Source organism: Elaeis guineensis, chromosome 4 (genome assembly GCF_000442705.2).
Source record: "Elaeis guineensis isolate ETL-2024a chromosome 4, EG11, whole genome shotgun sequence".
Taxonomy (NCBI): Eukaryota; Viridiplantae; Streptophyta; class Magnoliopsida; order Arecales; family Arecaceae; genus Elaeis; species Elaeis guineensis.
The window spans coordinates 28,044,220-28,069,724 of record NC_025996.2 but is presented as its reverse complement, the minus strand read 5'-3'; the positions used below and the strand labels follow the sequence as shown (position 1 = coordinate 28,069,724).

Here is a 25,505-nt window from a genome sequence, read left to right as displayed (position 1 = left end):
TGTTAATGAAAAATTGATATCTTTAGATTAAGATAAAAGATCTGATTTATATTTCAGATTAAGGGATCCATGTGAATTTATAATTTAGAAATTTTGGATTTAAGAATTGATATGGAGTTCTTTTGTTTTTGTTAACGAGGTCCCTACTTGAATCTACTATTAAATGAAGATTTGATTTTTTTGAAGCTTGTATGATTATTATGAAAGGATATTTGATAGATATTGAAGATCCTGATGATAGAAATTTTAGAAAAAAATAATGATTTGAAGTTCTTATATATTAAGATTATGTCCAAATTTGGTGGAGCATCGAAGGATTTTTTTTTTATTAATTTGACTTATAAAGATTTTTGGTTTGAAAATTTATCGAATTGAATTGATATGAGAATTAAGATTTGATTCATATTGATTATAGTAAATCTATATGATGGTTTTAAATATGATATTAGAATCAAGGGTTAATCAAGATTTTTGTACACCAGTAAAAGTATGAATGAGAATCGAAAGTTAATCTTTGACTTCAATTGAAATTTAAAATTTTAGATCTTTTCTATTGATAAGGTAAAGAAATAATTTGATCAAACTTTTTTTTTGGTGAACCTAAGAAATTTTGATTGTTAGATCAGAGTGCGCAGCGGAAGCATGGTAATCTGGATTACTTTGAGTAAGTCAGGAATGTTGATTCTTTGAGTCAAAGAATTATGATAAATGATATGGTTTGATACAAAAATTTATTGATATTAGAAAGAATAATATTTTAAAATTTTAAATTATTTTAGATATCCTAATGTGATTTTTAAAAGTAGAGCTTCCATCTACTATGCTACAAAAATAATTAGCATCCTAATTCTAGGATGAGTGGACCTTTGATTTTTGATTTTAGATTTAGAATATTTAGAGATAAATTTTTTCTATCCTAGAATTAAATTTTATAATTCTCTATTTATTAGAAAGAATTTGAGATTGTTTATCGAATGATGATTTTGATCTTAGATTATTATACTCAAATATTTATCTCCAGGGTATAATGAAATTTGAAGTTAGAACTCTTTTGATCATTATATTTCTCAGACTGAATGGAAAAGATTGAGGTTATCTATTGATATTGACGATTATTCTACAAAAGATAGATTGAGGTTATCTCTCTCGAAAAGGGATTGTCCGACAATACCTCAAGAGAGAGAGCGTATGGATAGGATTCTATATGCTTCGGCAGTGGGATCTATCATGTACGCCATGACATGTACACAACCAGATGTGGCATACTCACTAGGGGTAGTGAGTAGATACCAATCTGATCCAGGAGAGAATTACTGGAAGGTTGTTAAAACCATCCTGAAGCATTTAAAAAATACTAAGGACCAGTGGCTTGTATATGGTGAATCGGACTTGAGACTTATAGGGTTTACAGACTCTAATTTTCAGTCTGATCGCGATGACAGCAAGAGTGTGCCAGGATTTATTTTTACCCTTAATGGTGGGGTTGTCTGCTGGAAGAGTTCCAAGCAGCACACTATGGCTGATTCAGTATGCGAGGCGGAGTATATTGCTGCATCAGATGCTGCCAAAGAAGCATTGTGGCTGAGGAAATTCATCATCGAGCTCGGAGTAGCATCCTCCCTTGTTGGTCCAGTTTTACTCTACTGTGACAGCTCTGGAGCCATTGCTCAGACGAAGGAACCGAAGGCACACCAGCGGAAGAAGCATATTCTGCACCGCTACTATCTCATCCGGAAGATCGTGGATCGAGGTAACGTCGACCTTCAGAAGATCGACTGGAAGGAGAACCTGGCCGATCCATTCACTAAAGCCATTACGGTGAAGGAGTTCAACGACTATAAGTCGAAGATGGGTATTAGATACTGCACCGATTGGCTTTAGGCCAAGTGGGAGATTGTTGGGAATAGTGTCCCAAAGCCAATCGTCAGCCTGTTGATGGTTGTGCTTCTTTTGTATTAGTACATGAATTATAAATAAATAAAAGTTATTTTGGTATTTTTTCATCACAAATGTTTCATCTTCTAATGAACTCCTGTGTTGTGGTGAAGTCCTTAGGACTATTTAGACTCGACAAAGGAGGATTTGTCGCTTAGTCCTTAAACCTATTCGCGACCAAATGATACGTTGTTACCAAGGACGACAACGTTTATCGAGCATAGGTCGTTGTGTACCATATGGGTTGGTTGTCCTCGTAACCATGGAGTGTGGAGACACTGGTATGGCATACAGGTGAGATGTAATGGTACATCTACACTGAACGTGACCGACTCCGGAGCTATTTCTGCTGTCAAGATTTGCTCCGATGGGATATGGGTATAAATGTCCCTCCGATCTGAGACCGCCATGGTGACTTGCAAGCAACTCACTGTACTTAGGCACTGGACTACCTGAATTTCTAATTCAGTGACGGAAGGCTGCTGGGTGTAGTCAAGTACTTGACTTATCGGTGCGTGTGTCAAGATGGGATTGACCACTCTAGTTTAGGAACTGTGTACAGTCGTGTTTCAATTTAGCAAAATCTTAGTCAGGGTAGTCCTAGTGAGGAGTCACAGGACTAATTGAGTTGAGCACGATTCGGATGATCTTATCAGGGTTGACAGTTTAACCTTGAGTCGTCCTAAACACAGAGGTCAAAAGGGATGAATTATACGGTAACCATATTCACGTAGGTTCTGAATGTTGCGATTGCGACTATTCGACCTATCCGGTCGTCGGGTACCATTGCTAGATGATCACTTCGATTAGTAAAGGAATTGGTTCCTGTGCTACCGGTTTAGGTTCGAACCTGCGGGGTCACACACATTAGAGGTTCCTTTCTGATCTGATGGCTGATTATGAGTCTTATATGTCTGAAACTCTATGATTGAGAATTAGGATTCTCTGATCATGAGTTCCACACATTTTGGGTACCGGGGTCAAAATTTTGAATTTCAAATTTTGAATTTGAAAATTTGAACTCTTTGATCATGGTTTCATATCGATGGTCTCTGATGCCTAATTGCCCATCGGATTTGGACTCAATATTTATGAGAGGTTTAATTAGTGATTTGATCGCTAATTAACTCAATTTGATTGAGTAATTATTTTTAGATCAAGTCCAATTGAATTGGATTCAGTTTGGATTGACCCGATTAGGTTAACTGTTGATCTAATCGCTAAGATGGTTTAGTCCCTGATTTGATCAAGGGTTAGGCTTAGTTAATTCCTGATTTGATTAGGATTTTATTGAGCCTAATTAAGTCTAATTATGTTGGGTTTAATCTGGTCTAATTGTGCTTAATCTATTTTAATTAGATTGGCTCAATTTGAATCAAACCACCTTGTTTTAAATTCCCTACGCCACCCAACTTCCTTGCGCCCATTTGAATTCACGAGAAAAAATTTTCTCATGAATTTTCTCCCACGCAAAGCTCTCTCACGCCCATATTTCTGTGCGTCAATTATTTGGATTAACTTGGTTTGTTACCCATCCAAATTCAAAGGGGTTTTGAATTTGAATGGATAACCAAATAACCATGCGCCAGCTTATTCTCTTTTGTGTGCCCCATATTCCACACGAGAAATGGTTTCTCATGAAAGTCTCCATGCACAAGAAAAGGCCACGCCATCTTTTCTTTCTCACACAAATGGATGAGGATAAGATTGGTAGACACTTGAATTCAAATTTGATTTGAATTTAAGTGAGCAACCACCTCTTCTTATCCACTCACACACTTTCAACATCTCTTGCGATGTTTTATAAAATGAGAAAGGGAGGGGGCGTGGGCAATAAAAGAAAGAAGAGATAAGGGGCGTGGGGAGGTTCTGAAAAAATTTTGAAGTGTTCAAAATTTATCGAGAGGAGAGAAAAAGGAGAGAGAAGTGGGCACAGGATTTTTGGTGTGTACCCTAGGGTTTCTACCTAGGGTTCGGAAAGTGAGATTGGTGTGCCACGAGTGTCGTGAGTCCACCAAATTTTAGAAAGAGATCCATCAGCCTCTCAACCAACCGTGCAGACGATCCAGAGCATCCGAAGAGTCGACACACATCGATCAAAGGAGTTCGATCAACATCAGCCATCAAAAGGGTGAAATCACGAACTAGCATTCGTGAGGAGCCGATCAGACGGGAGCTTCGTGTGGACGATCCGCAGAGGCTAGACACTAGTGTGGCTGCGACGTGATGATCAGAGCCTCCCGACGGTGATCAGATTGCATTGATCGACTACCCGCAAAAGGTGATGTGTTCTGAACACAGTACAGTAAAAAGTTTACTGTTTCAAATTTGAATTTCAAATTTAAATGCATGCTGTTGTATCATATTTAGATCCTAGTATAGGGTTAATTAGTATTAATTAATGAGATTAATTAATAATTTCACTGTAAAATAGTAATTTTGAAAAAATTTTAAAATTACCATTTTGTCCCTGCACTGAATTTTCGCTTCAGTCTCCACACCGTAGACTCAAGACACATCTACCTTAAGGAAGCGATCGTATACCAACCTTCCGGATCGATCACCATTCTCGTGATGATCCTATGGTCAGGCGCTGTTTACGAGTTAGTTATGTAAATTCATACCTTAAATTTTCAACTCTTGAAAATATGAATTAACATTCTTACTAACTCAAAGGATGTATCACAGACATAATGTATATAATGTGATAGTAGAATAATTTTTTTATTCATTTATAGTCAAAATTACAAATTTGCCTTTATATTTGTACAGGAATGTGTCAGCCAATCTGGCATCTAGGGCACACATCTAACACTATCTTTCCAAAACTATATAAGTTTCATCAAGGGCAAACCCACCCAGAAACTCGAAATCGTGCTCCCTAAAATAGCAGCAAAAAGATCTTCTAGGATAATTATAGCATCGTGATAATAAATGAATATATTGATATTATCAAAAATCATAAAATAAAGTTATACAATAGTCCTAGATACTTAACAAACCCATTGTTTGCGTCTCAGCCACCAATAATTAAACTTACAGTTGTAAATTCATTAAGTGATGTAATTTGATTGGGTTTTCACCTCTAGAGAAGTTTGAGAAACCGATTAGTCGTAACTAATTGGGACATATATCCCATTGTTGGTGCAAATGTTATCTTAACTAGTAGTATAGCATTTTTTGTAGCCTGAAGTGTAGAAAGTGAGATATGTGGATCTAGCGCATCCTTAAGAAATATGTTTCGGTCATCCAATGATAATGGGAATATGAGGTCACTTGGATGAACTCCTTGTAGAGTTAAGCATTTCTAGCATCCACATAATAAAATTGCATATATATCTATTTCTTAGTGACACTTGTTATATATGAAATCTGTGTGTAAAATAAGCAAAAAAAAGGAAAAACTTAATCATATGTTGTTATCAAAAAAACTAGTTATAGTATGCACATCTGTGATAAATTCTACTCATAATCTAATAGCAATACTAGAAGAAATAACATTGATTTTAAAAAGAAGAAATTATACTACAAGCTACCTTTTCTTTTTTTTTTTTGAATAGTATTCCTCATGAAAATGTTTACCCATTATCTTTGAGAAATAGGGTTTTTTTTGCCGCAACCTGGGTTTGAAACTGGGACCATTCGAAGGAGGGATGGGTGCCAATCAGTTGAACCAACAACTATTGTTAATATTTTTACTTGTAATTATAGTATATAATGTAGCAAGGAGATGCAATATTTTCCTGATAAAATGATCATGTTCTAATATAAAAAGGAAAATAATCGTTGAAAAATTTAGAAAGTTGTTTTGACATTTGTCAAGTGGGAATATAAGTTCAGAGTACAAGCCATATTAAATATTTTCACTAAAATAGTTGAAGAATACAATAGCAGTTTATCTTGTGCCTTGTATCCAAGTGTGCCTGCAAATATGCTCTAATTCGTTGAATCTAACAGAATTTTTGCAATTTCAAATTCTAAAACCTAGTGTTAAAGTTGCAATCTAACGAGATGTTCTTGCTTGATATATGTCCATGTACAATCGAAGGATCGCAACATGATTCATAGAAGATAAATCATGTGCGGCATCTTTAATGATATTCACTTTATTATTATCCAACTCCATGCATGGCTATTTGTGTTGCTGCTCAAAATGACAAACGTATTTCCCTTTTCCACGTACTCATAAAGGAGATCACAACCCATACAGCTTCACAATGTTATGCTGGTGCATATCTTGGTTAATTCTTGATAAATCTCACTTGGAAGATGTCTTCTATTGATTCCATCTTCTTGTAGTACATTAAGGAGGCATTTAGTAGCATGTAATTCTTACAGAATTACATATAATTTTGTAACAGATAATCAGATTACACTGTTTATTTCGTTACTTTCACAGATGATGTTGCATTACATGTAATGCAGTATTATTTTAAAAAGAGATAATCTGATTGTCTAAGAAGAGGTGGCTATGTGATTACATGTAATTTGACAATCCTGCAATCTTACAACAAGATAATTTCAGAACCAAAATATCCCCATCAAAATAAATCAAAATAAATTATGGGTAGTTTCAGTTGGTGAAAATAGAAAAGAAAACATAATGGGTGATGTCATAAAAAATTGTTGGTCTCAAAACTAAGTTATTCCTCTAAAAAATAGACAATAATCAATAAGTAAGAATGGAGGTACTTTGAAAAAATTCGTTTATATTCTATATAATATAAATTGTATATCAAATACTGCAATGTAGGATTCTCTGTAATTTTACAACAACACTACAGCACATACCAAATACTACAATATAGGATTCCTCATAATTTTATCAGTTAATCATATTTTCTCTGCATTATAGGATTCTCTGTAATTTTACAACAACACTACTGCACATACTAAATACTACAATATAGGATTTCTCATAATTTTATCAGGTAATCACATTTCTTCTGCAATCACATTACCATAGCAATACTACTTATATAATGCACCAAATGTCACCTAAGCTTCTTCACGGTTTTGTATGTCCAAAACTGTTCTTTCTAGAGAGTACTATGTCCTCCTTCTCCAATGCAATATTTTTTGCCAAAATTATGTGTGGCATCGACGGTCTCTTCGTATATAGCCTTCCCATCAAAATCTAGTTTGAAAAACAGGCTCCTGACTATGATTTCCTCTCTTCTTCTTTTATAGGTTTTTCTCTTCTAATGCAATGAAATAATTACTCTCAAAAGAAGCAACAACAAAATTACAACCATAGTGGGAACATCATTCAAAAAAATCATTTTGCAAGCATTCTTCACATGATGTTGGTTGATAGATGATGGGGTATGGAGGCCAACCATGCACATCATTACACGAACCTTTAATGTCCTAAAACCACTCTGCTCAAGCATTCTAAAAGAATCAATTTTTAGGCCGCGGAGCCTCCAGATCAGTGTATGATAGATCAAGCAACGACAAACTGTGCACGCCTTCAAAAGATGATAGAATGGAACATGATAATCTATTATAGAAGTGGTTTATATTTTTACCATCACTAATATTGTGGAAGGACGGCATCTTAGTCCTACATTGGTTGAGTCGAAGAAGCTCCTGTCTTATATAGAATCAATACATTCTCTCCCCTAACATGGTATTTTTTACATAGGATAAGACCGTGAGGCTCAAGATGGCATCTTGATATAATAGAAGCTCAAGCAGACAATATCTCGTCAAGACGAGCACAGAGACCGATCCATTCAACCCATCAAGGCAATCCGAGTTCCTGATCGTAATATTAACATTAGAAAAAGGACTACCTCCTACCTACGCACATAGAGTCTCTCTTGACTGGGGGGCTACGTATTATTGTAGGAGGATAGCACTTTTAGTCCCACATCGATTGTGAGTCAAAAAAATTTTTAATTTATATGAGATCGAGGCCTTCTTTTCTCTAGCAAAACATCTTCTACATAAGACAAAATCATGAGGCCTAAGATGGCATTTTGATATACTAGAGATTAAAATAGATAATATCTCACCAAGATGGATGCAGAGACCGATCTATCCGAGCTATTTGAGCCATTGACTGCAGCAACTAGGTTGCCCAACTTATTGTGGGAGTGCATTATTATCGAAGTCAAACAATTTATGTAAGTTTACTAACTTTTTATTTTCAAGTGCAAGACTTCCACTGTACTTGTTATGTGCTCAAATTCAAGAACTCATTATGTGTTCGTTAGGTTTTCCTAGTTCATAAGGGATTGAATGCTATAAAGAGACCAGAATTAAAGCATGGTCATGTTTCCCAGATAAGGAGGAATGAACCCAGATATTTGGATAATTCAGATATACAAATCTTTTTTAGCCAGGTCAAGTTTTCCAGACTAGAAGGAATGGAGACAATGAGAGCATTGCTGGTGCATATCAACTACTTCAGGTTCACCACCTTACCTAATTCATGAGCATATGTTTAGATAAATGATTGCAGAGAAGTGTAGTTTCTTAAGATTGGAGGAGTGGGATTTGTTGGCATAACTATAGATATTTAATTTCTCTCATTGAATCGGAGAATCAACTTGCCTGAAAATAAACATAATTAATCACCCCATAGTATTTATCTCACAAATTTTTGATTTTCAAAATCAACCCAAGCACTAGGTTTCCATAACTTAACCCTAATCCATATTATTCATCTAAGTTAAAAGATAAAATAGTTAGGCTTTGCCTTGATTGGGGGATTAGAGTGTAAAGCCCTACACTAACCTTCTTTCACCTAAATTGTTGTCCACCTACAAAAGATTAAACCAACCAAAATTAGAGAAAAATATATAAAAAAATGATGAGAGAGGAGTGGAGGGTGTAAATTGGGGATTAAGGATAGGAAATTACATTAAAGGAAGAGAGATCTAGAGGGAGAATTTGGAAGGATTATGAGAGGAAAGGAAAGGGGAGGGGATAAATGAGAGCAGGATTAGGTTTTTGAGTGGGGAGATAGAGAGGGGAAGAGGGGTTTGCAGGTGGCAGAGTAGGAGTAGCCTTCAGTGATGGGATGATGGTCGCATTCCGGATGAAGGGCCAATAGGGAGGTGAGCTATTAGGCTCTTGGTAGCTTTGACCAGTTGGATCATTATCCAAAAGGTTATATTAGCTCAATGAGAAAGTTTTGTGCACTGCATGCGATGCAATAAAATTGACGTGGAGCACACTATCCAACTACATTGAAGCACGTAGCCATTGCTTTTTAATGCGCATTTAATACCTGCAGTTTTGCTTTTTCGTTTAAAATTTTGAATGACAAAAATGCTCCTCTTGTTCTGAAAAAATTATGACATTCTGTGATCATATTATGATATCCTGCAGTCAAATTATTATTTCCTGCACATAAAGTCATAATTTTTTTCAAAAATCATAAAAAGTGAAAGATATTTTTGTCATTGAAAATATATGAAATTTTTAAATGATGAAAATGCTCCTCTTTTCCTTATGACATTTTGTGATCAAATTATAAATAGAAAGCCATAATTTGACCGCAGGATGTCATAATATGGCAACAAGATGTCATAATTTTTTCAGAAGATGAGAGGTATTTTCATCATTCAAAATTTCAAACTAGAAAGTGAAACTGCAGGCATTAAATATGTATTGGAAAGTGATGGCTACATGGTTCAATCAGATGGAATGGTATATTTTTTCTATACTGTGGTGTACAAAAAATTACTCTCAGATCAATTTGGGTGTCAATTTAGATTCTCGCGTGCCACTTGCTTCACGGCTCTTTCCAGTGGTGTAGCTTTCACGGACTTGGCGAGCAAGCTTCACATGTCCTTTGGGCTTTCCAGTGGTATTTTTGGACAAGCTTCTTAGGTGTAAGCCCCGTGCATTTTTGTAGGTGAAGTGAAGAAACATGATGCCCAAAAACCCAGTAGATCCCTATGAACTTTTGGGTTATAGCAATCTTGGGCGGTCCACTACTTGATAAAGAAAGCAGTTGCAGCTAGATTCTTTTATACTGTTTGGCCATAACTTGTGAATCCTAGGTCTTATTTAGAGGTGGCAGGACTGACCCTATGTAACCTGCCAACCTGTTCCAACCTACTTGCAACTAATTATAGGGTTTGGGCCAGCCTGTTGATGCCCTCATTAAATTCTGGTCTGAAAATAACCCAATCAAATATGGGTTGGTTCAGGTCCAAATGCTGGACCTGAATCCAATCCTACCAAATTCGATAGTGAAAAAAAGATTATCTAGAGCAAGAGAAAACAATTTTTTCATGTTGGCTTGCTCTTGTTACTTCTAATTTTTTAGTAAATTGACATTAATTTATTACTTTAATAAATTTTATTTTTTCTAATCCGGTAGTCCTATTCCACCAACTAGCATAGAGGTTTCTTGATAGGGCCTTCTTTGTTTTCTTTTCCATCTATACTAGCATGAGGTTTGGTAGATTTTAACGGTGCATTCATCAATAACCAAAATTTTTTATTAAATATTTTCCAATATATTTAGATTTTTTTATAAAATATTTTATTGTTTGGCCATGCAGCAAAAATTGAGGTTGAGTCTTCAATGCTTCAAACTCTTAGTTTAGTTGTCATAAATCGGATACATAAATATGAGTAGGTTCTATTTATAAATCAATTCATCGAGAAATCTTAGTTGCATTTGTATACTTTTGGACCTCCGAGAACAATGCTAGACTCAGACTTAAATGTGAGATATATATAACGTGCGAATTGTTTAAACCTCTTTCGATAATCAAGACATTCTTTGATTTTTTAAATATTATTTAAAAAAATATAAAAAGATTTGAGATAAATTTAGATATATTTATGCAGTATCTTAAATAAATATTTATGTGGTTCCACTCATCTAATTTTTTTTTTTTTTTTCTCTCTTAAAGAAATGGTGATGGCCCTTCCTTCCTTCCTCCCTTTTCTTTCTTTTCTTGTTTCGAGGAAACTCTCTCCCATGTTTGCAGCCAACAAAAGGTTAAGCAATCTTTCAACTTTTCAAGTAAAACAAAAGGTATGCACAAATAAAATAAAATAAAGCAAAACAAAAGGCATGGATCCAAGACATAACATAAGAATGATGATGATTTTTAAAACTTCGGAAGCTTTGGCACCTCCCGGCTCCATAAGAGACCTCTGGATTTATATTTCCCAATTCAATTTTTTTTTTTAAAAATAATCTTTCAAATTGATAAACATTAATAAACTATAAATGTAGCAACCCGTTTACTTGGGCCTGTAGCCCAGATAGCCCAACAACACAAAAAAAAAAAAAAAAAAAAAAAAAAAAAAAAAACAGAACAGAGAAGGAGGAAGACTCCTAGCCGGAGTCTTCTTCCTTCACGATTTCCGGCAAAATCGGACTCAAAGAGTCCGGCTAGGGTAGGAAACCTCCACTATAAGATCCTCCAACCTTCCTTTAGGAATTTACAACAAAAATTTCGAAGTAAATCAAGGGATTTGAGGGATTTTTCTCAGAGATTTCTGTGGTGGTTGATCGGAAGAAAAGAGGTCGTCGGAGCTGTTTTGGCCGCCGGAACAAGGTATTTCCTCTTCTCCTTGTTATTCTCCGGTCACCGGTGTTTTTGGAAGCCGGCGAGGTGCCGGTTCGGGCTCAAACAGGGATACCCTGTTTTTATGATTTTCTTCCTTCTCTGCCGCCGGCAACAAAGAGGGTGACCCTGCCGCCGGCCAGCTTGCATGCTCAGCCGTCGTTGCCGGATCTCCGGCCAAGTCGTCGGAGCCCGAGCCACCCTCTTTTTCCTCCCCTGTTTTGGCCCAACGGAACCCGCGGGAAGAAAAGAAGAAAGGAAGAAGAAGAAGAAAAGAAAAAGAAAAGAAAAAGGAAAAAGAAAAAGAAAAGAAAAAGGAAAAAGAAAAAGAAAAGAAAAGAAAAAGAGAAAAATAAAAATAAAAATAAAATAAAATAAGAAGAAGAAGGAGAGAATTTTCCTCTCTCTCCTTTCTCTCTTCTTTCTCTCTCTTTTCTCTCTCCTCTCTCTACCTTCTCTCTCTACATTTTCTCTCTCTAGATTCTCTCTCGAGACTTTTCTCTCTCTTTACGGATTGTCTCTCTAGGATCTTGTCTTCCTCTCTGATTTCATCATGAACCCTAGAATAAACTTGAAGATGAAAATAAGATGATCCGAGGTTGCTCCGAAATTCGTGCAATATGTCTGATTCCAGTCTGATCCTATTCGAAATTTGTAACACTTAATTCATATTGAGTCACCCTGATAGGACCTCTGATGATCTCGATCATGAGTGCCTCATCGAAAGGATATGAAGATTTCTCTCTCCACTTTCTCTCTCTACTTTCTCTCTCTAGAATTTTCTCTCTTCATGGATTTTCTCTCTCTAGAAGTCTTATGGATTAGTGGAGGATCCAGATACTTAGGTAAATCCTAATTTTGGTTAATCCTAAGAGAGATCCTAGATTTGTGTTATCAGATCGATTATCGATAATTTTCTCCATATATGTGATCTTTATATTGATCAGGGTTATGAAGAGATGATTGTCTGCATATGATATCGAGTGGAATATCTTGTTAGAGAAATTCATAAATCAAAGAAGAACATTAATTTCTGTGTTTGGATCAGTCACCGGTAAAGGTAAGAATCCCTGTACATGATCACTATTATGTATATGCTATTTTGCTGTTGGTCTTGCATCGTTGGTTTTGCATCGTCGGATTTGAGATCGATGAATTTATTATACCTGAGATACTGTTATTTGATTTTGAGCATGAGTATGTTATGTCAATATATATGTATCAGAGATTGATGGCATGATTATATGGATATGACATATCTGAATTGATCATAATGCAAGACAGAATTGATTGATGAAATCAACACATAATGATTAAATGAAAAGAAAGAGATATATGGTATGGACTAGCCTTGTCATGTGGAACAGCCGGCCAGGAGCTTATGCCTGGGACAGCCCGCCAGGAGCTTATGCCTGGGACAGCCCCACTGGCTTACAGGTGGATCAGCCGGCCAGGAGCTCATGCCTGGGACAGCCCGTCAGGAGCTTATGCCTGGGACAGCCTCTCACGGGCTTTGGTACGTGGGACAGCCGGCCAGGAGCTCATCTTGGGACAGTCTTGAAAGACTTTTTAAATGGATTCGATCCGGATGATGACTGAGGTATAGACTTGGATAGTCCAGAGCCAGAAAGAAAATGTTAAAATCATATGATTATGAAAGGAGAAATGAAAGATAAGATATGAAACAATTGTTGAACAAAAGTGTTTCACCGGTTAACATATGATGATGCATCTATTTTGACAAGACAGAAAATTTATGAATGTTTGCATTATTCTGGACATTGAACATGAGATTTTATATTTTATTGCTTATCCTTATTTTCAGACTATATTACTATATCAGTGTGATATGGGAATTCTTACTGGGCTGTAAAGCTCACACCCCTTCATTTTTCTTTTTTCTTCTCAGAGTTACAAGATGTCCATGGTTGGCTATGGTATGGATTTGTGAGTGAGCGGATGCATAGATAGAGTACCGTTGATACTTGATCAGAAGGAATGTTAATTGTAATTATGCAAGTTTTATGAATTACTGTTGAAATTAAATATTATGGTTGATACGATTGTAATGATTTATTTTGGCCTTGCATATTCTTTAGGGCTTGCTCTAAGGAGTGTGCGGCCATCACGTATCCGACCCGGGTGTTGGGTTCGGGGCGTGACAATAAATTCCTAGTTCGAGCCAGCTTGATTGGAGTTAGACGGCAAATGTAGGACCGTAATGAATGGATCTACAAAATAAATTCCTATACTAATCATCATTTTTTTTAATCTATTTTAAATTTTTGATTTGAACATCGGAGAATCCTATCAAAACTAATTTCAACCAGAAGTTTATTTTACAGATTTAGCTATCATCGTCCTGCATTCGCCGCTCAACCCGAGTCAAGCCAATCCGAATCAAGAATCTACAGCAACAAACACTATTCTTCAAAAAGAAATTGATTATAAGATGTATTCACTGGTGGTGATGATTAGTGCTATGTTTTTTGTTTTCGTATTTTTTAAAAAAGAAAAATAAAATCACAACTTCATCACATCTAACGTCTGAAATTGTGTGCTGGGCTCAAACAGTAAGGGCCACATGTGAAGCAAGAGCCCGAGAATCTCACCAAATTTTTCCCATCATTTATTAATAGTGTTTGGAGAAGGCTTTATCCTAAGTGCTTTTATAACCTACCAGTCTTTCTGTGCTAATAATTTGATGTAATTGACGCTGCTTGGTCCACAAAGATTCATTTGGCATATCGAAGAAATTTTGTTAAATTTCATCTAAATTTCTCTCCTGAGTTCCGTTACCATAGACAAAAAAATCTTGCCCAAAAGCTTATTAAACTATACCTACAGTACCCTGAGATAAATCTGATGATTTCTATTAATAGGATAAATAATATATTCTGTTTTTCTTTCATATATATATATATATATATATATATATATAACTAATTTAGTTCATTAATTTGCGGATGTCATTCTTGTGCAAGAGCCATGCTAATCTTTTCTGTATTGTTCCAATTTAGTTTCGGATTAGCTTTTGATGGCTGTGTTTTGACCTATCTGGCTTGAAAGGCGTGGGAGGATTTTTTTTTTTTTTTTTCCATCGGCAATGTTCCATTTTTTCTGTGCTGCAAAAATCATGCATACAATAAGATTATGGGAGCATTTAAACTCGGCAAACGTGATAGAGGGCCACCGCAAAATTGGAAGCGCTCTGTTCTGTCTTACTTCTTCCATAACTTGTAATTTCAATACTTATCTTGGAGCCCATAACTTGTAATTATACCTTCTTTCTTCTTTTCCTCTGTTCTCCTGTGTACATTCTTCTTATTTAATAAAATTGGAGGAACTACCTTACTTCATCCTTTTCCACTTGAAAAGAAAAGACTAATTTAGTTAGTCAAAGCTTGGGTGGTTGTCTATGTGCAGCAGAAGTATCCAAGGATTGGTAGGATGCAAGTTTTATGCTTTGGTGCTGAATGTTCAACAGCTGCAAAATAAGTTGGTGGACCAAGATTACCAGATCAGAATAGTTTATGGTAGCAGAACAAGATAAGCTGCTTTCTTCTGTCTGCTTGCTTGGCATCATCTCACTAGAGCAGATACATGAAAAGCTTCCACAAGCTACAAACAAGAACAGTAAAGTAAGAAAACTCCAGTAGTGCTCCATTTGGACCCTGGTAGCCAGTGCATCTTAAAATTAGTCAGGACTCTTAATTTCGCATTGATTGGAAGAAGTCTTGCACCCATTGGCTAGGGGGAAAAAAAATTACACCTTTGATGAATCATCTTCATTTTTTTTTTTTTTGGTAGAAATGAATGATCTTGATTTCAGTCATTATCTTCAATACTTTGGCCATTCAGATGTAAATCAAGTAAAAATGTTGCAGTCAATTGAAATGTAACAAACATGACCATGTAATGTCAAGTTTCATAATGGGTGCCGACAAGGACCTTAAATGAAAATGGGAAGTAACTTTTTTTTTTTTTTTGGTAAACCGGATATATTATACAGTTCTTGTATAAACTTAGTCTATAAATGGTATAAGGTCATTATAAACAGATTTCATGTAACACTCTTGTTCTTTTCTTTCTAATTACAACCTGCAGATTTCCATCACTTTCAACAAACATGGCCATGAAACTGATAGTTATCTTTCACTGTCAATTTTATGTTCCAAGACTACATACCTAACAGATTTGATGTCTGAGAGAGAAGTTATGAAAGGTCTGTTGTTGTCTAGATGCATATAATACGGGGTTTGTATCATAACATCTGGTCCTGAGGTCTCTATTCTTTTTTTTAAGAAAAATAGAAATCAACATTCATGATTTGAATAGAAATTAAAAAATCTATGTGGACTTCATGGAGATTCGGTCATTATGAGTATGGCATTGGAAAAATTCAAATATATTCTTAGTGAAAAATGGATTATTCAGGCTTCCATCTTGCACTAGTTTGCTCCAAATCAGAATGACTCTGGGGGTGAAATGCCATTACTCCAATTTGTTTTGTGTAAATTATGAAATCTAAAAAGAAAAGAAAAGAAAAGAAAAGAAGAAAACCAGCTAATGCAGTGTGATAGTTTATACATTTCATAAGAACAGCAATAATGAGAGCTAACAATTAGCTCAATGCAACGTAGTTTGTAAGTGACTAACTATCAATATTAGGGGATAATTAGCCCTTGGGTAAGCTCATAAATTCTAAGTCTGACTGTGGTACACATTAAAGAATTTAGCTATATAAGAGACTGATTGAATTGTTAATATGTACTCTTTGTTTTTCAAAAAAATGGGAGGAGCAAGTCTCCACCCACTTCATTAGACGATGAAGTGCAAACAGAGGCTATAAAGGTGACCTCTGTGGAGGAGAGGTCCCAAGGTAACAAAGTGAAGGGTAACATAGAAGGAATTACAAAATACTAGGAAGTAACTGCTGAAACACATTAATAAGAGAGAAAAGACTGCTGTAATTTTACTCATGTGCTAGGTATTGCCATGTGACTTTAAACAGATCAATGTTGTACTTTGAGATCTCACATAGGTAAAAAGTTACAGCTGTTTAGAAGAAATTTCTTTGATTGTTGTACCGTTCGATGATGCAGCAATACTCTACTGAATAACAGTGTATAGGGAATGCTGAGATGGCCTTGGGATTCCATTTCCGCTGTACTATGAAAACTCTTTTCCTGATAGAGAACAGAAATTAATAGCCGAAAAGTGAGGTATGGTTATTGCAATCTTCTTTCATTTGGGGTCCATTAAGTGATGTTTTCAGTTGAAGCGTTGGTTCACTTGGAATACTCAAGTGATACCGACATTGATCCAATGAATCAAAACAAACAGACCATTTTCTTTCTTTATTTATTTTTTGTGCAGGAAAAGAAACAAATGACCACTGGCTACACTGAGATTATTATCATCAACATGAAGGTGGACTGGTTACAGGGGTCTGGTTTGGGGTTTTAGGAGGGTGATGTGGATTCATGGGGACCAGATGGTTTTGTTGGAGAGCGGTTGATGTTAGAACGTCACAATGCTGAAATGCTGGGGGTTCGGAGGTGCATGGTGTCATTTGGAGGTGGATTCAGCTACTCTCCTTAAAACATCTACCCACCAATTTATGTATGTCACGTGGGCAAGGACTTTATCATGACCTCACCTCTGACACCCTCATAAACATAGAGAGAGGTAACAGTGTATCCTTAGCTTTATCTGAATCTTTTTAATGGTTTTTCTTTGGAAACTTTGATAGGTATTGGTTGAACTGCCTTCTGTTAAAATATGATCAGCTATCATATATTTTTAACCATCACTGAAACTTTAACCTCAACAATAGGCAGGGCAGCAAAAGAGAAAAATATGGAAGTCTAACTGTTGTTTATATCTAATCGCCGAGGTAATGGGGTTTTCATATGAGTTCTTTGACAAAAGCCTTACCAGACATTTAGTGATTTTTCTTCCATTTTTAAGATACAGGTTACATACTAATCTGTGGCTGTCATTATTGACAGTTTGGTCCTATTACTAGAAGTATTCTTGCTGTTCTATAATAAGATTCTGTTTAAATGTTATGATTCGAACACTGGGTATTTTCAGAAAGAACTAACGCAAGATGCAAGCACTTTAAGGTGGATTAAATTGAATTGCAAGCACTGGGTATTATGGTCCACTTCTTACAACTTAAGGAACAATGCTTCTTCGAGAACATGAAACACTATCCTTATCGTTACTTTACAATAACGAACAACTTAATTAGGACAGATGAATTATCTTTTTATAACATTTGAGGAGAATAGCAACCTTAAAGGTGCATCCTTGGCATTAAGATTAGCACCATGATGTCAATTGGTGCTAGAATTCTGTTGTGATACTCTTGTGATGGCATCAATGTAGACCAATAGTAGAGCAGTATATGGAACAAAAACATGCTAGAAAACCTATTTAGGGGAGCTTGGAGCCAATGATATGAGAATTCAGGAACGAATCTTCTATGTTCTTGTAGTCGCAGATGCGCCTTCGGAGATGCAGGACAAGTATGTTTTAGGGCCTAGTGATAGATAGAGCAAGCTACCAACCACCTTGAAGGTGCTGAAGAATGCCAACGTCCTAACAAAGCATACAATTAGATTTTGATTAATTTCTGTGGCCCTTCTGTCCTCTCTATTGGCCTTAAATAGGTGGAAGAAAAAGTTGAGTTTGTGATTCAAGAATCCCTATATAAAGTCACCACCTTTGGCATTCATGTGGATACAGCCGCCCACCACAACCTCTAACTACTAGTGTTACTCCTCTCATCCAATCAAAACAAACTCATTCTACAACTATGAATGCCTCTTTCCTTCTCACCTTCTTCCTGGCTGTCCTAGCAACTCTGGGGACCCTCTCGACGATGTCAGAGGCTCGAGCCTTCTTTGTTTTTGGTGATTCTCTTGTTGACAATGGCAATAACAACTACTTGGCGACGACAGCTCGTGCCGACTCGCCTCCTTATGGGATTGACTACCCGACTCACCAACCCACAGGCAGATTCTCTAATGGGCTCAACATCCCTGACATTATCAGTTAGGAGTCTAGCTTTGATTTCTTTCACTGTATTGTTAATGAATGCTTCAGAGAATGTCTCTCTCTTTAACTTACACTGTCCATTTTTGCTATGCTTTCTTCACCAACAACTTCAATGTCTCTCAGGTGAGCAGATCGGGGCTGAACCTACATTGCCTTATCTCAGCCCTGAGCTCCGAGGAGAAAAACTGCTTGTGGGCGCCAACTTTGCATCGGCAGGGATTGGAATTCTCAATGATACTGGAATTCAATTTGTAAGGGCAATTATGCATTGTTATCTTTCAAAGGTTGGCAAACTTAAGATAGACTGATGCTGGTTATGTTTGCAGATAAACATCATTAAAATCAGTAGGCAGTTGCAATACTTTGAGCAGTACCAGCAAAGGTTAAGCGCGCTCATAGGCGTGGCTCAGGCGAAGAAGCTTGTGAACAAAGCCCTTGTCCTCATCACTCTTGGAGGCAATGACTTTGTTAACAACTATTACTTGGTGCCATTTTCTGCAAGATCTCGCGAGTTTGCGCTACCTGACTACGTTCGCTATATAATCTTTGAATACAAGAAAATTCTTCGGGTATGTATTTTATGTCTCCTCAAAGATTCATCCTTACAGAGGATGGAAATCTGATGCACAGCAATGCTGAACCTTCCAATCCTATGATGCCAACTACCTTGAGCTCTTCATATAGTCTCATATTCTGCACTTTTAGAGTCTACTGTGGTTTGCATCAATTGAGCAACTAAATTTTTGTTATCATATGTCAGAGATATTGCATGAGACTTCCAGGGTCTGCATTGAAAACAAAAAGATCATTTCTCTGTGCAGGGCTGCTCAACTTTATTCATATTTTGTGTGATTAAGACATTGAGGGAAATGTGAGGTGGCACTACACATGTATAACCTTTTTTTCTTGAGGAAAAGATGGTTTCCCCATGAAATTCATTAAGTAAATGACTCAGGCAAAGTTACAGTTGCACTTGCACAACCATGCACATGTATCACCTTTTACAAAAAGTTCTTTGACAATAACCCCCTTTTTCTGTTGACAAATTTTAACTGGGTAGTTTAGCCTCTATTTTCCATTGAGAGAAATATATTTGTGTTACTGTCTGAGTAGGCTGTGCGCCATCCTCTTGAACTTGTAGGGTGTGTAGCAGAGATGGAGTTACTTCTGTCCACAGTATTCTCAAAACGCCCTCCATGGGAAATGAACTTGCTGCTGGCACTTTCAGTGTTATGCTCCATGCAAACTGCATTATGTCATTTTACCTTCATCAGAATTGATCAGCAACTAGTGTCCTTTTCTTGTCATTAATAGCTGAGTGGTAAATTTTATTCTGGGCTGGAGCACATTCTTGGAACTCTGGGTACCATCTATGTCACAGTTTCGATGCAGTAATTATGCTGATCTTCTTCTTGTTATCAAAAAACAAAAAAAAAAAAAAAAGATTTTGCCAATTTTCTTGCGCTTCAATATGATAAATTCTCCATGATGACTTAATGAGAAGAAGGTATGGAGCATCATCTAATTTTTATCAACTCCATTTTGATCACTATCATGACCAGCTTAGTCCTCTAAAGTCTAGTATTCCTTCCTCGATTGCTGATGCTTTCTTGGAAAAATACTTAAAAAACATAGAAATTTTGTTGATATAGATTTGCAGTGTAGTTTCATACCAACAACCTCAGGACCGGCAACCAGTAGGCCTAGTAATGAATCATTAACCATTTCCACATTGTGGAAACTAGTTTTAACTCCATTATTGTCGACATAATAGATAGAACTAGCAATGGAAGAGAAAGAGCTTGTCTTTCACAGGGTCAGCAATGTAGACTTTTGATTGCCTTTGTAAATCTTTGCACATGCTAAGGCATGAAAGAAAAGCAGTTAACGTTGCTCCATTTTTTCATGTCCAATTGCAGACGCTACATGAATTAGGTGCCCGTCGAATAATGGTCACCGGAACCGGTCCTCTTGGCTGCGTGCCGGCCGAGCTTGCTGAAAGAAGTCGGGATGGTAGCTGTGACCCTGAGCTGCAGAGAGCTGCAGCTCTATTCAATCCCCAGTTGATCCAAATTTTAAATGAACTAAACACAGATCTTGGATCAGACATCTATATCTCTGCCAATGCTTTCAAGATGCATATGGACTACGTATCAGATCCAGCAGCCTATGGTAAGAGACATCAAGGATATTTAAAAATAACTTCATCTCCATTCATCCACTTGATGCTAACAATGCGTTTTATGAACCTTGTTCAGGGTTCGTTACATCAAAAATTGCATGTTGTGGGCAAGGACCTTACAATGGGCTAGGGCTATGCACTGTTGCATCAAATTTATGTTCCAACCGCAACTTGTATTCATTTTGGGATGCATACCATCCCACAGAGAAAGCAAACCGGATCATTGTGAACCAGTTCATGATCGGTTCCTCCGAGTACATGAACCCCATGAATTTGAGCACCATTCTAGCCCTGGATGCAAGTACTTAGCATCTTGAGAACTGATTCATTGCCTTTCTTTTTAAGCTCTATGGAATGTTCCCTTTGCTTACAAGCTTTCCTTACGTGTGGTACGTATGTCCGCTGCCATATCCAGTGTATCATCTAATATGTAGTTCAATGTTCGGGCCAAAGATTGCCCGCATAAGGTGGTTAAGGATCAATAAACTGATATGTAGCCTTTGAGCATTTTGGTTTCTGGTGAATAATAATGGTATATGTTTGAAATTATATCTTAGCACCAGCATGTTCATGCACGATGCCAACCACCGCTCTTTTTTGAGGACCGATCGTTGAGATAAGCACATGATGGATGGAGCCTACATGAAGAAAACATCATGATTGATATGGTGCATGACCATATGATATATAGGGTGTCGGATATTATATATAAGCTCTCGGATATGTTTCTAATCCAAGCACTGTTTTTGATGGACTAAATCTTATGTATGTTTGAACCATGTATTTTCTTTCGCATAAAATAAGAAGGAGTGTGAACTAGGATTCCGAATGAAACGTTAAGCTTGGGATGTTTTGGTGTGCCTTTAGTTATGGTTGATAAGCTACATTAAGACTCCATGTAAAGCATTTTTTTTTTTTTTTTCCCAAGAAACTGTCCGTTAAAATATCATTAGTGATCGGTGCTATGGGACACTGAGAACTCGACCGCTTTTGCAATAGCAAATCTTTGGAATTGGTGGATACTGATAAGAATTTTAACAGGATGTTGTACTTGGCCATCAAACATTGTCCCAAATGAGTTGATTTTATGAATCATGGCTTGCCAAATATTTTCTTCTTCTTCTTTTTTGACACCACATCTGACGCTATTTGATTATTTAAGCTTATTCTTTTTTCCCTGCAGTTTTCCCCCCGATCCCCACGACTTCCATCTGTTTTACCTTACAACTTCCTCTCCTCTCCCTACATTATTTTCAAAAAACTACTGGTGGAAGGATTAGCACCATTTCATTAAGAAAATGGCATGATAGGATACGAAAGAAAAGAGGGTAATATATGCCATCCAGTCAATCCAAAGTCAGAGCCAAAACAAGTTTAGAACAGCAAGTCAATATACCAACTCAATATTATATTCTCCTTTTATTCCTCCTAAATAATTCGCCATAAATCCATCTCAATATTTTCTCCTTACGATATTTAATTTATTTAAAAAAAAAAATAAAATTTGCAGCACTTTATACAACTGACAACTTAAGATGATCTAGCACAAAAGATGACTAAAAAAGTATCCTAACTATTTCCTAACCCACACTTTTCTAAGCCATGGTTTGGGTTCCGGTTGACCGGGTCTTGTGGGTACGGCCCCAACCATCCCCCAAGTTCTCCCCCAATTGCCACCACCCATCATGCTTGGCCCACCAAAAGAGCAGCGACGGCTCGTGCATGGCCGTCCCTCCTTCCCAAATTTAGCAAAAACCACCAAAACCTCCACCTCGTCGCCGTTGCCAGCTTCCCATGCACCCACCTAGCCGAATGCTAGCTTATTGAGGTCGCCGTGGAGGTGGTAGTGGTGGTGGTGGTGGGGGCCCATGGACGTCGGCGGGACCCCTCCGGCAGGCAAACGGAGGGTCATGGTCATCGCCGACCCTGGCCGGGAGTCGGCCGGAGCGCTCGAGTGGGCCCTCTATCATGCGGTGCTCGAGCACGACGAGATCGTCCTCCTCCATGTCGAGCCTCCCAACGGTCGGCGCGGCGCCTTCTCGACGTTCCTCCGACGGCCTTCTTCGGTGGCCCCCAGCTCCCCCGCCGGCTCTGCTGCCGGCTCCGCCGAGTGCGGCGGTGGGGACTACGAGTTCCTTGATGCAATGAGGGCGGCGTGCAAGGCAGCACAACCAAAGGTGAAGGTGCAGATAGAGAGGGTGGAGACGGAGGCTAAGGATAAGGCCACGACTATTCTCATGCAGGCTAATTTGCTTAGGGTTGATCTCCTCGTCATTGGCCAGCGTCGCAACCAGTCAACTTTCTTGGGGTAAGTAGCTTAGAGATCCATCACTATCATCATCATCATCACCATCATTATAAGCTTTTCTTTAAAAAAAAAAAATTGAAAGAAATATACCATTGCAATCAATTCCTTGCTTTATTTATTTTATAAAGTAAGCCAAAAGAAGGAATCTTACTTTTCCTATATGTTTGATGTCAAGGAGAAAATTCAAACAATTAAAGAAATAATTTAGTTTTTTCTAAATAGATTAAATGATCTTTTATGTTTTTTTGGATGTACATACATGCATGCATACATATATACATACATGCATTTCAGCCATATTTGTATTTTAAATATTTAAAACAAATATTTTGAGAAAAATGATTAAAGTAGTCATACTAAAAATTTGTTATGCAAATATTACCAAAAAATTTTGAGCCAACTAGTCAATACCCCTCCTCTTATCATATGGTTGTGGAGAGATTCTGCATTTTTTGTCTCCTAAGAAATGCAGTAGGAAAGTCACTTTAAGAATTTAAATCTTAAGCAATTTTTAGGTTGAAAGAGATATCGATCAACAAAATTAAGAGTAGCTGAATTATTGTTTAAAAGAGAAAAAATGGTTTTTTCATTATTATTAAGAGAATTATAGATATTCATTATCACAAATTCATTTTTTTCAGAAGAAACGAAATTAAGCTATCAAGATTTTCATTAACTAAATAAAATCATCTCAGGAAGGGAGAAGAAAGAAACAAGAGATAAAGAAAATTAAAAGCAAGACTACAGATTTAAGGAATAGAAAAAGAGAAGGAATGATTTGTGCATTTTTAATAATAAATTATTTTTTTTAAAATTATTGGCATTCAAATTGAGCCATATTATTGTAAGATTGGTTCACTATAGTTAGCATTTCAATGATCTTCAATTAGGCCTGATTTAGGCTGCATCTATCTAGCACTTGAAAAGCATGGTAACAAAAATGAGAGAATCTATACCTAATAAATATAATATTGTTTTATGAAAACAAACAATGTTGCAAGATTACAGCCAAGTCTTAGCAGTTCTTTTTCTTTTAAGCGTTTGACATATGTAGTTCTTCTAACATTAACCGGAAATGGTTGGTAATGCTTCTTCTTTCGATCTCAAGCAAATAATTATCACTTTGATAAAATTTTAAAAAATTCTTATTTACCATGTATGATGAAAGTTTTTGGAGTTCCCGGAGTGAAGCCATCAGGAACCTACTTGCGGCCTCATAAATACACTTTTAATCATGTCAAAAGATTTCCAACCCCTCTCTCTTTTAAATGGAAAATTATATCTTACACCCTATGCATCATCCACTAGTGTTAGTGATTAGCCCACCATAAAGTGCACCGCCAAGTTGGTGCATGTGATGGAGGATATAATTTCTCCTCTCAAGTATGTTCTCTTCTAGTCTTCCTCCACTATTTTGCTTGTAATTAAATACCAGTAAATGCAAACTTTTAGACGAGAGTTACTTTGGTACATATTTTTCATTCAGACATTTATGAGTCCATGTAACTGGAGAAATTGCTTTCCACGGAACTGTTTGAACTAATGTAGCCCACCATTCTGGCGGCTATTTAATAAAACGTGATGTCTTTCTTTTTGTAGGTACAAGCTAGGGGAAGGACTGGAAGCACGTCAAACAAAGGGATGGACCCTGCGGAGTTCCTGATCGAAAACAGCAAGTGCCTGTGCGTTGGAGTTCAAAAGAAGGGTCAAAACGCAGGCTACCTCCTAAACACCAAGACCCATAAGAACTTCTGGCTTCTTGCTTAGATGTAGCCCCTCTCTCTCTTGCCCCCCCTCCTTCTCTTTTATTGGTTGAGAGCTGAATGGTCTTTTGATGGAAGATCTGGTGCCCCTTGTCAGAGAACTGTACATATATTTTGATGGGCTTCTTTGAGTTAAGAAGACGACAATATAGGCGAAGGGGAAAAAAAGAAAAGAAAAAGGGAGAACCATAAGAAACCTGGAGGTCTAGGGAGGCCAAGGTTTAAATGTTGTTTCTGTCTATCTCTGAATTATTTTCTTGTGAAAATGCTATCTTGTTTCTATCTTTATACCAGCGGTTGGCATGTAATCAGAATAATATGTATTTTTGTCGATTAGTATATTATTATTAGTATTCTTTTTCGACATTGAAATAGATTGTGATTTTTAAATAATCTAATTACTATAATGCATTGTCATTTAAAATGTATAAACAACATATTATGTGCCTATCTAACATGAATCAGGCCAGATAACTTTCTTGATGCATTGATTTGCCTTTTTTTTTTTTTTTTTTAAATTCATATATTTACTCTCGATTATACATTCATATTCTCGATGACTTGAAAAATATATATTCTTGATAAACATTATTTGCTTAATAAAGGGGTGAGTAGTCCCACCCAAATTTATCTACTCAACTCCAAAAATATGTTGAGGATGCACCTCTCAAGACCAGAGCCTAGCTAGAATGGACCTCGAATGG

At 36.8% G+C, this 25,505-nt stretch overlaps 2 protein-coding genes and 1 non-coding gene across 4 annotated transcripts; 2 read left to right on the top strand and 1 right to left on the bottom strand.

Moving 5' to 3' along the window:
* Positions 1-14,416: 14,416 nt before the first annotated feature.
* LOC114914151 (U6 spliceosomal RNA) lies at positions 14,417-14,524 on the bottom strand. Its single transcript, XR_003800770.1, has one exon. It is a non-coding gene; the product is annotated as a U6 spliceosomal RNA (small nuclear RNA).
* Positions 14,525-18,306: 3,782 nt separating this feature from the next.
* On the top strand, positions 18,307-25,124 carry LOC105043183 (GDSL esterase/lipase LTL1). 2 transcript variants are annotated; one of them, XM_073255123.1, is made up of 6 exons: positions 18,307-18,544; positions 18,672-18,799; positions 18,875-19,117; positions 20,468-20,720; positions 20,807-21,027; positions 24,934-25,124. In XM_073255123.1, the coding sequence occupies exons 1-6, from the start codon at positions 18,307-18,309 to the stop codon at positions 24,991-24,993; spliced, it is 1,143 nt and encodes a 380-aa protein (XP_073111224.1). In that variant the 3' UTR covers positions 24,994-25,124. The 2 variants fall into 2 exon arrangements, with proteins under 2 accessions (XP_073111224.1, XP_010918935.1); XM_010920633.3 differs by lacking the exon at positions 24,934-25,124 and having other exon boundaries at positions 20,807-21,039.
* On the top strand, positions 22,452-24,821 carry LOC105043185 (uncharacterized). The gene is made up of 2 exons (XM_010920634.4): positions 22,452-23,038; positions 24,638-24,821. The coding sequence occupies exons 1-2, from the start codon at positions 22,599-22,601 to the stop codon at positions 24,699-24,701; spliced, it is 504 nt and encodes a 167-aa protein (XP_010918936.2). The 5' UTR covers positions 22,452-22,598; the 3' UTR covers positions 24,702-24,821.
* Positions 25,125-25,505: the final 381 nt, after the last annotated feature.

Bases quoted from the DNA above. Each gene is read 5' to 3' on its own strand.
- LOC105043183 (XM_073255123.1), top strand. From the start codon at position 18,307: ATGAATGCCTCTTTCCTTCTCACCTTCTTCCTGGCTGTCCTAGCAACT. The intron at 18,545-18,671 runs GTTAGGAGTCTA...AATGTCTCTCAG, and splicing joins CAACATCCCTGACATTATCA to GTGAGCAGATCGGGGCTGAA. The intron at 19,118-20,467 runs GTATGTATTTTA...GTCCAATTGCAG, and splicing joins AATACAAGAAAATTCTTCGG to ACGCTACATGAATTAGGTGC.
- LOC105043185 (XM_010920634.4), top strand. From the start codon at position 22,599: ATGGACGTCGGCGGGACCCCTCCGGCAGGCAAACGGAGGGTCATGGTC. The intron at 23,039-24,637 runs GTAAGTAGCTTA...TTCTTTTTGTAG, and splicing joins AACCAGTCAACTTTCTTGGG to GTACAAGCTAGGGGAAGGAC.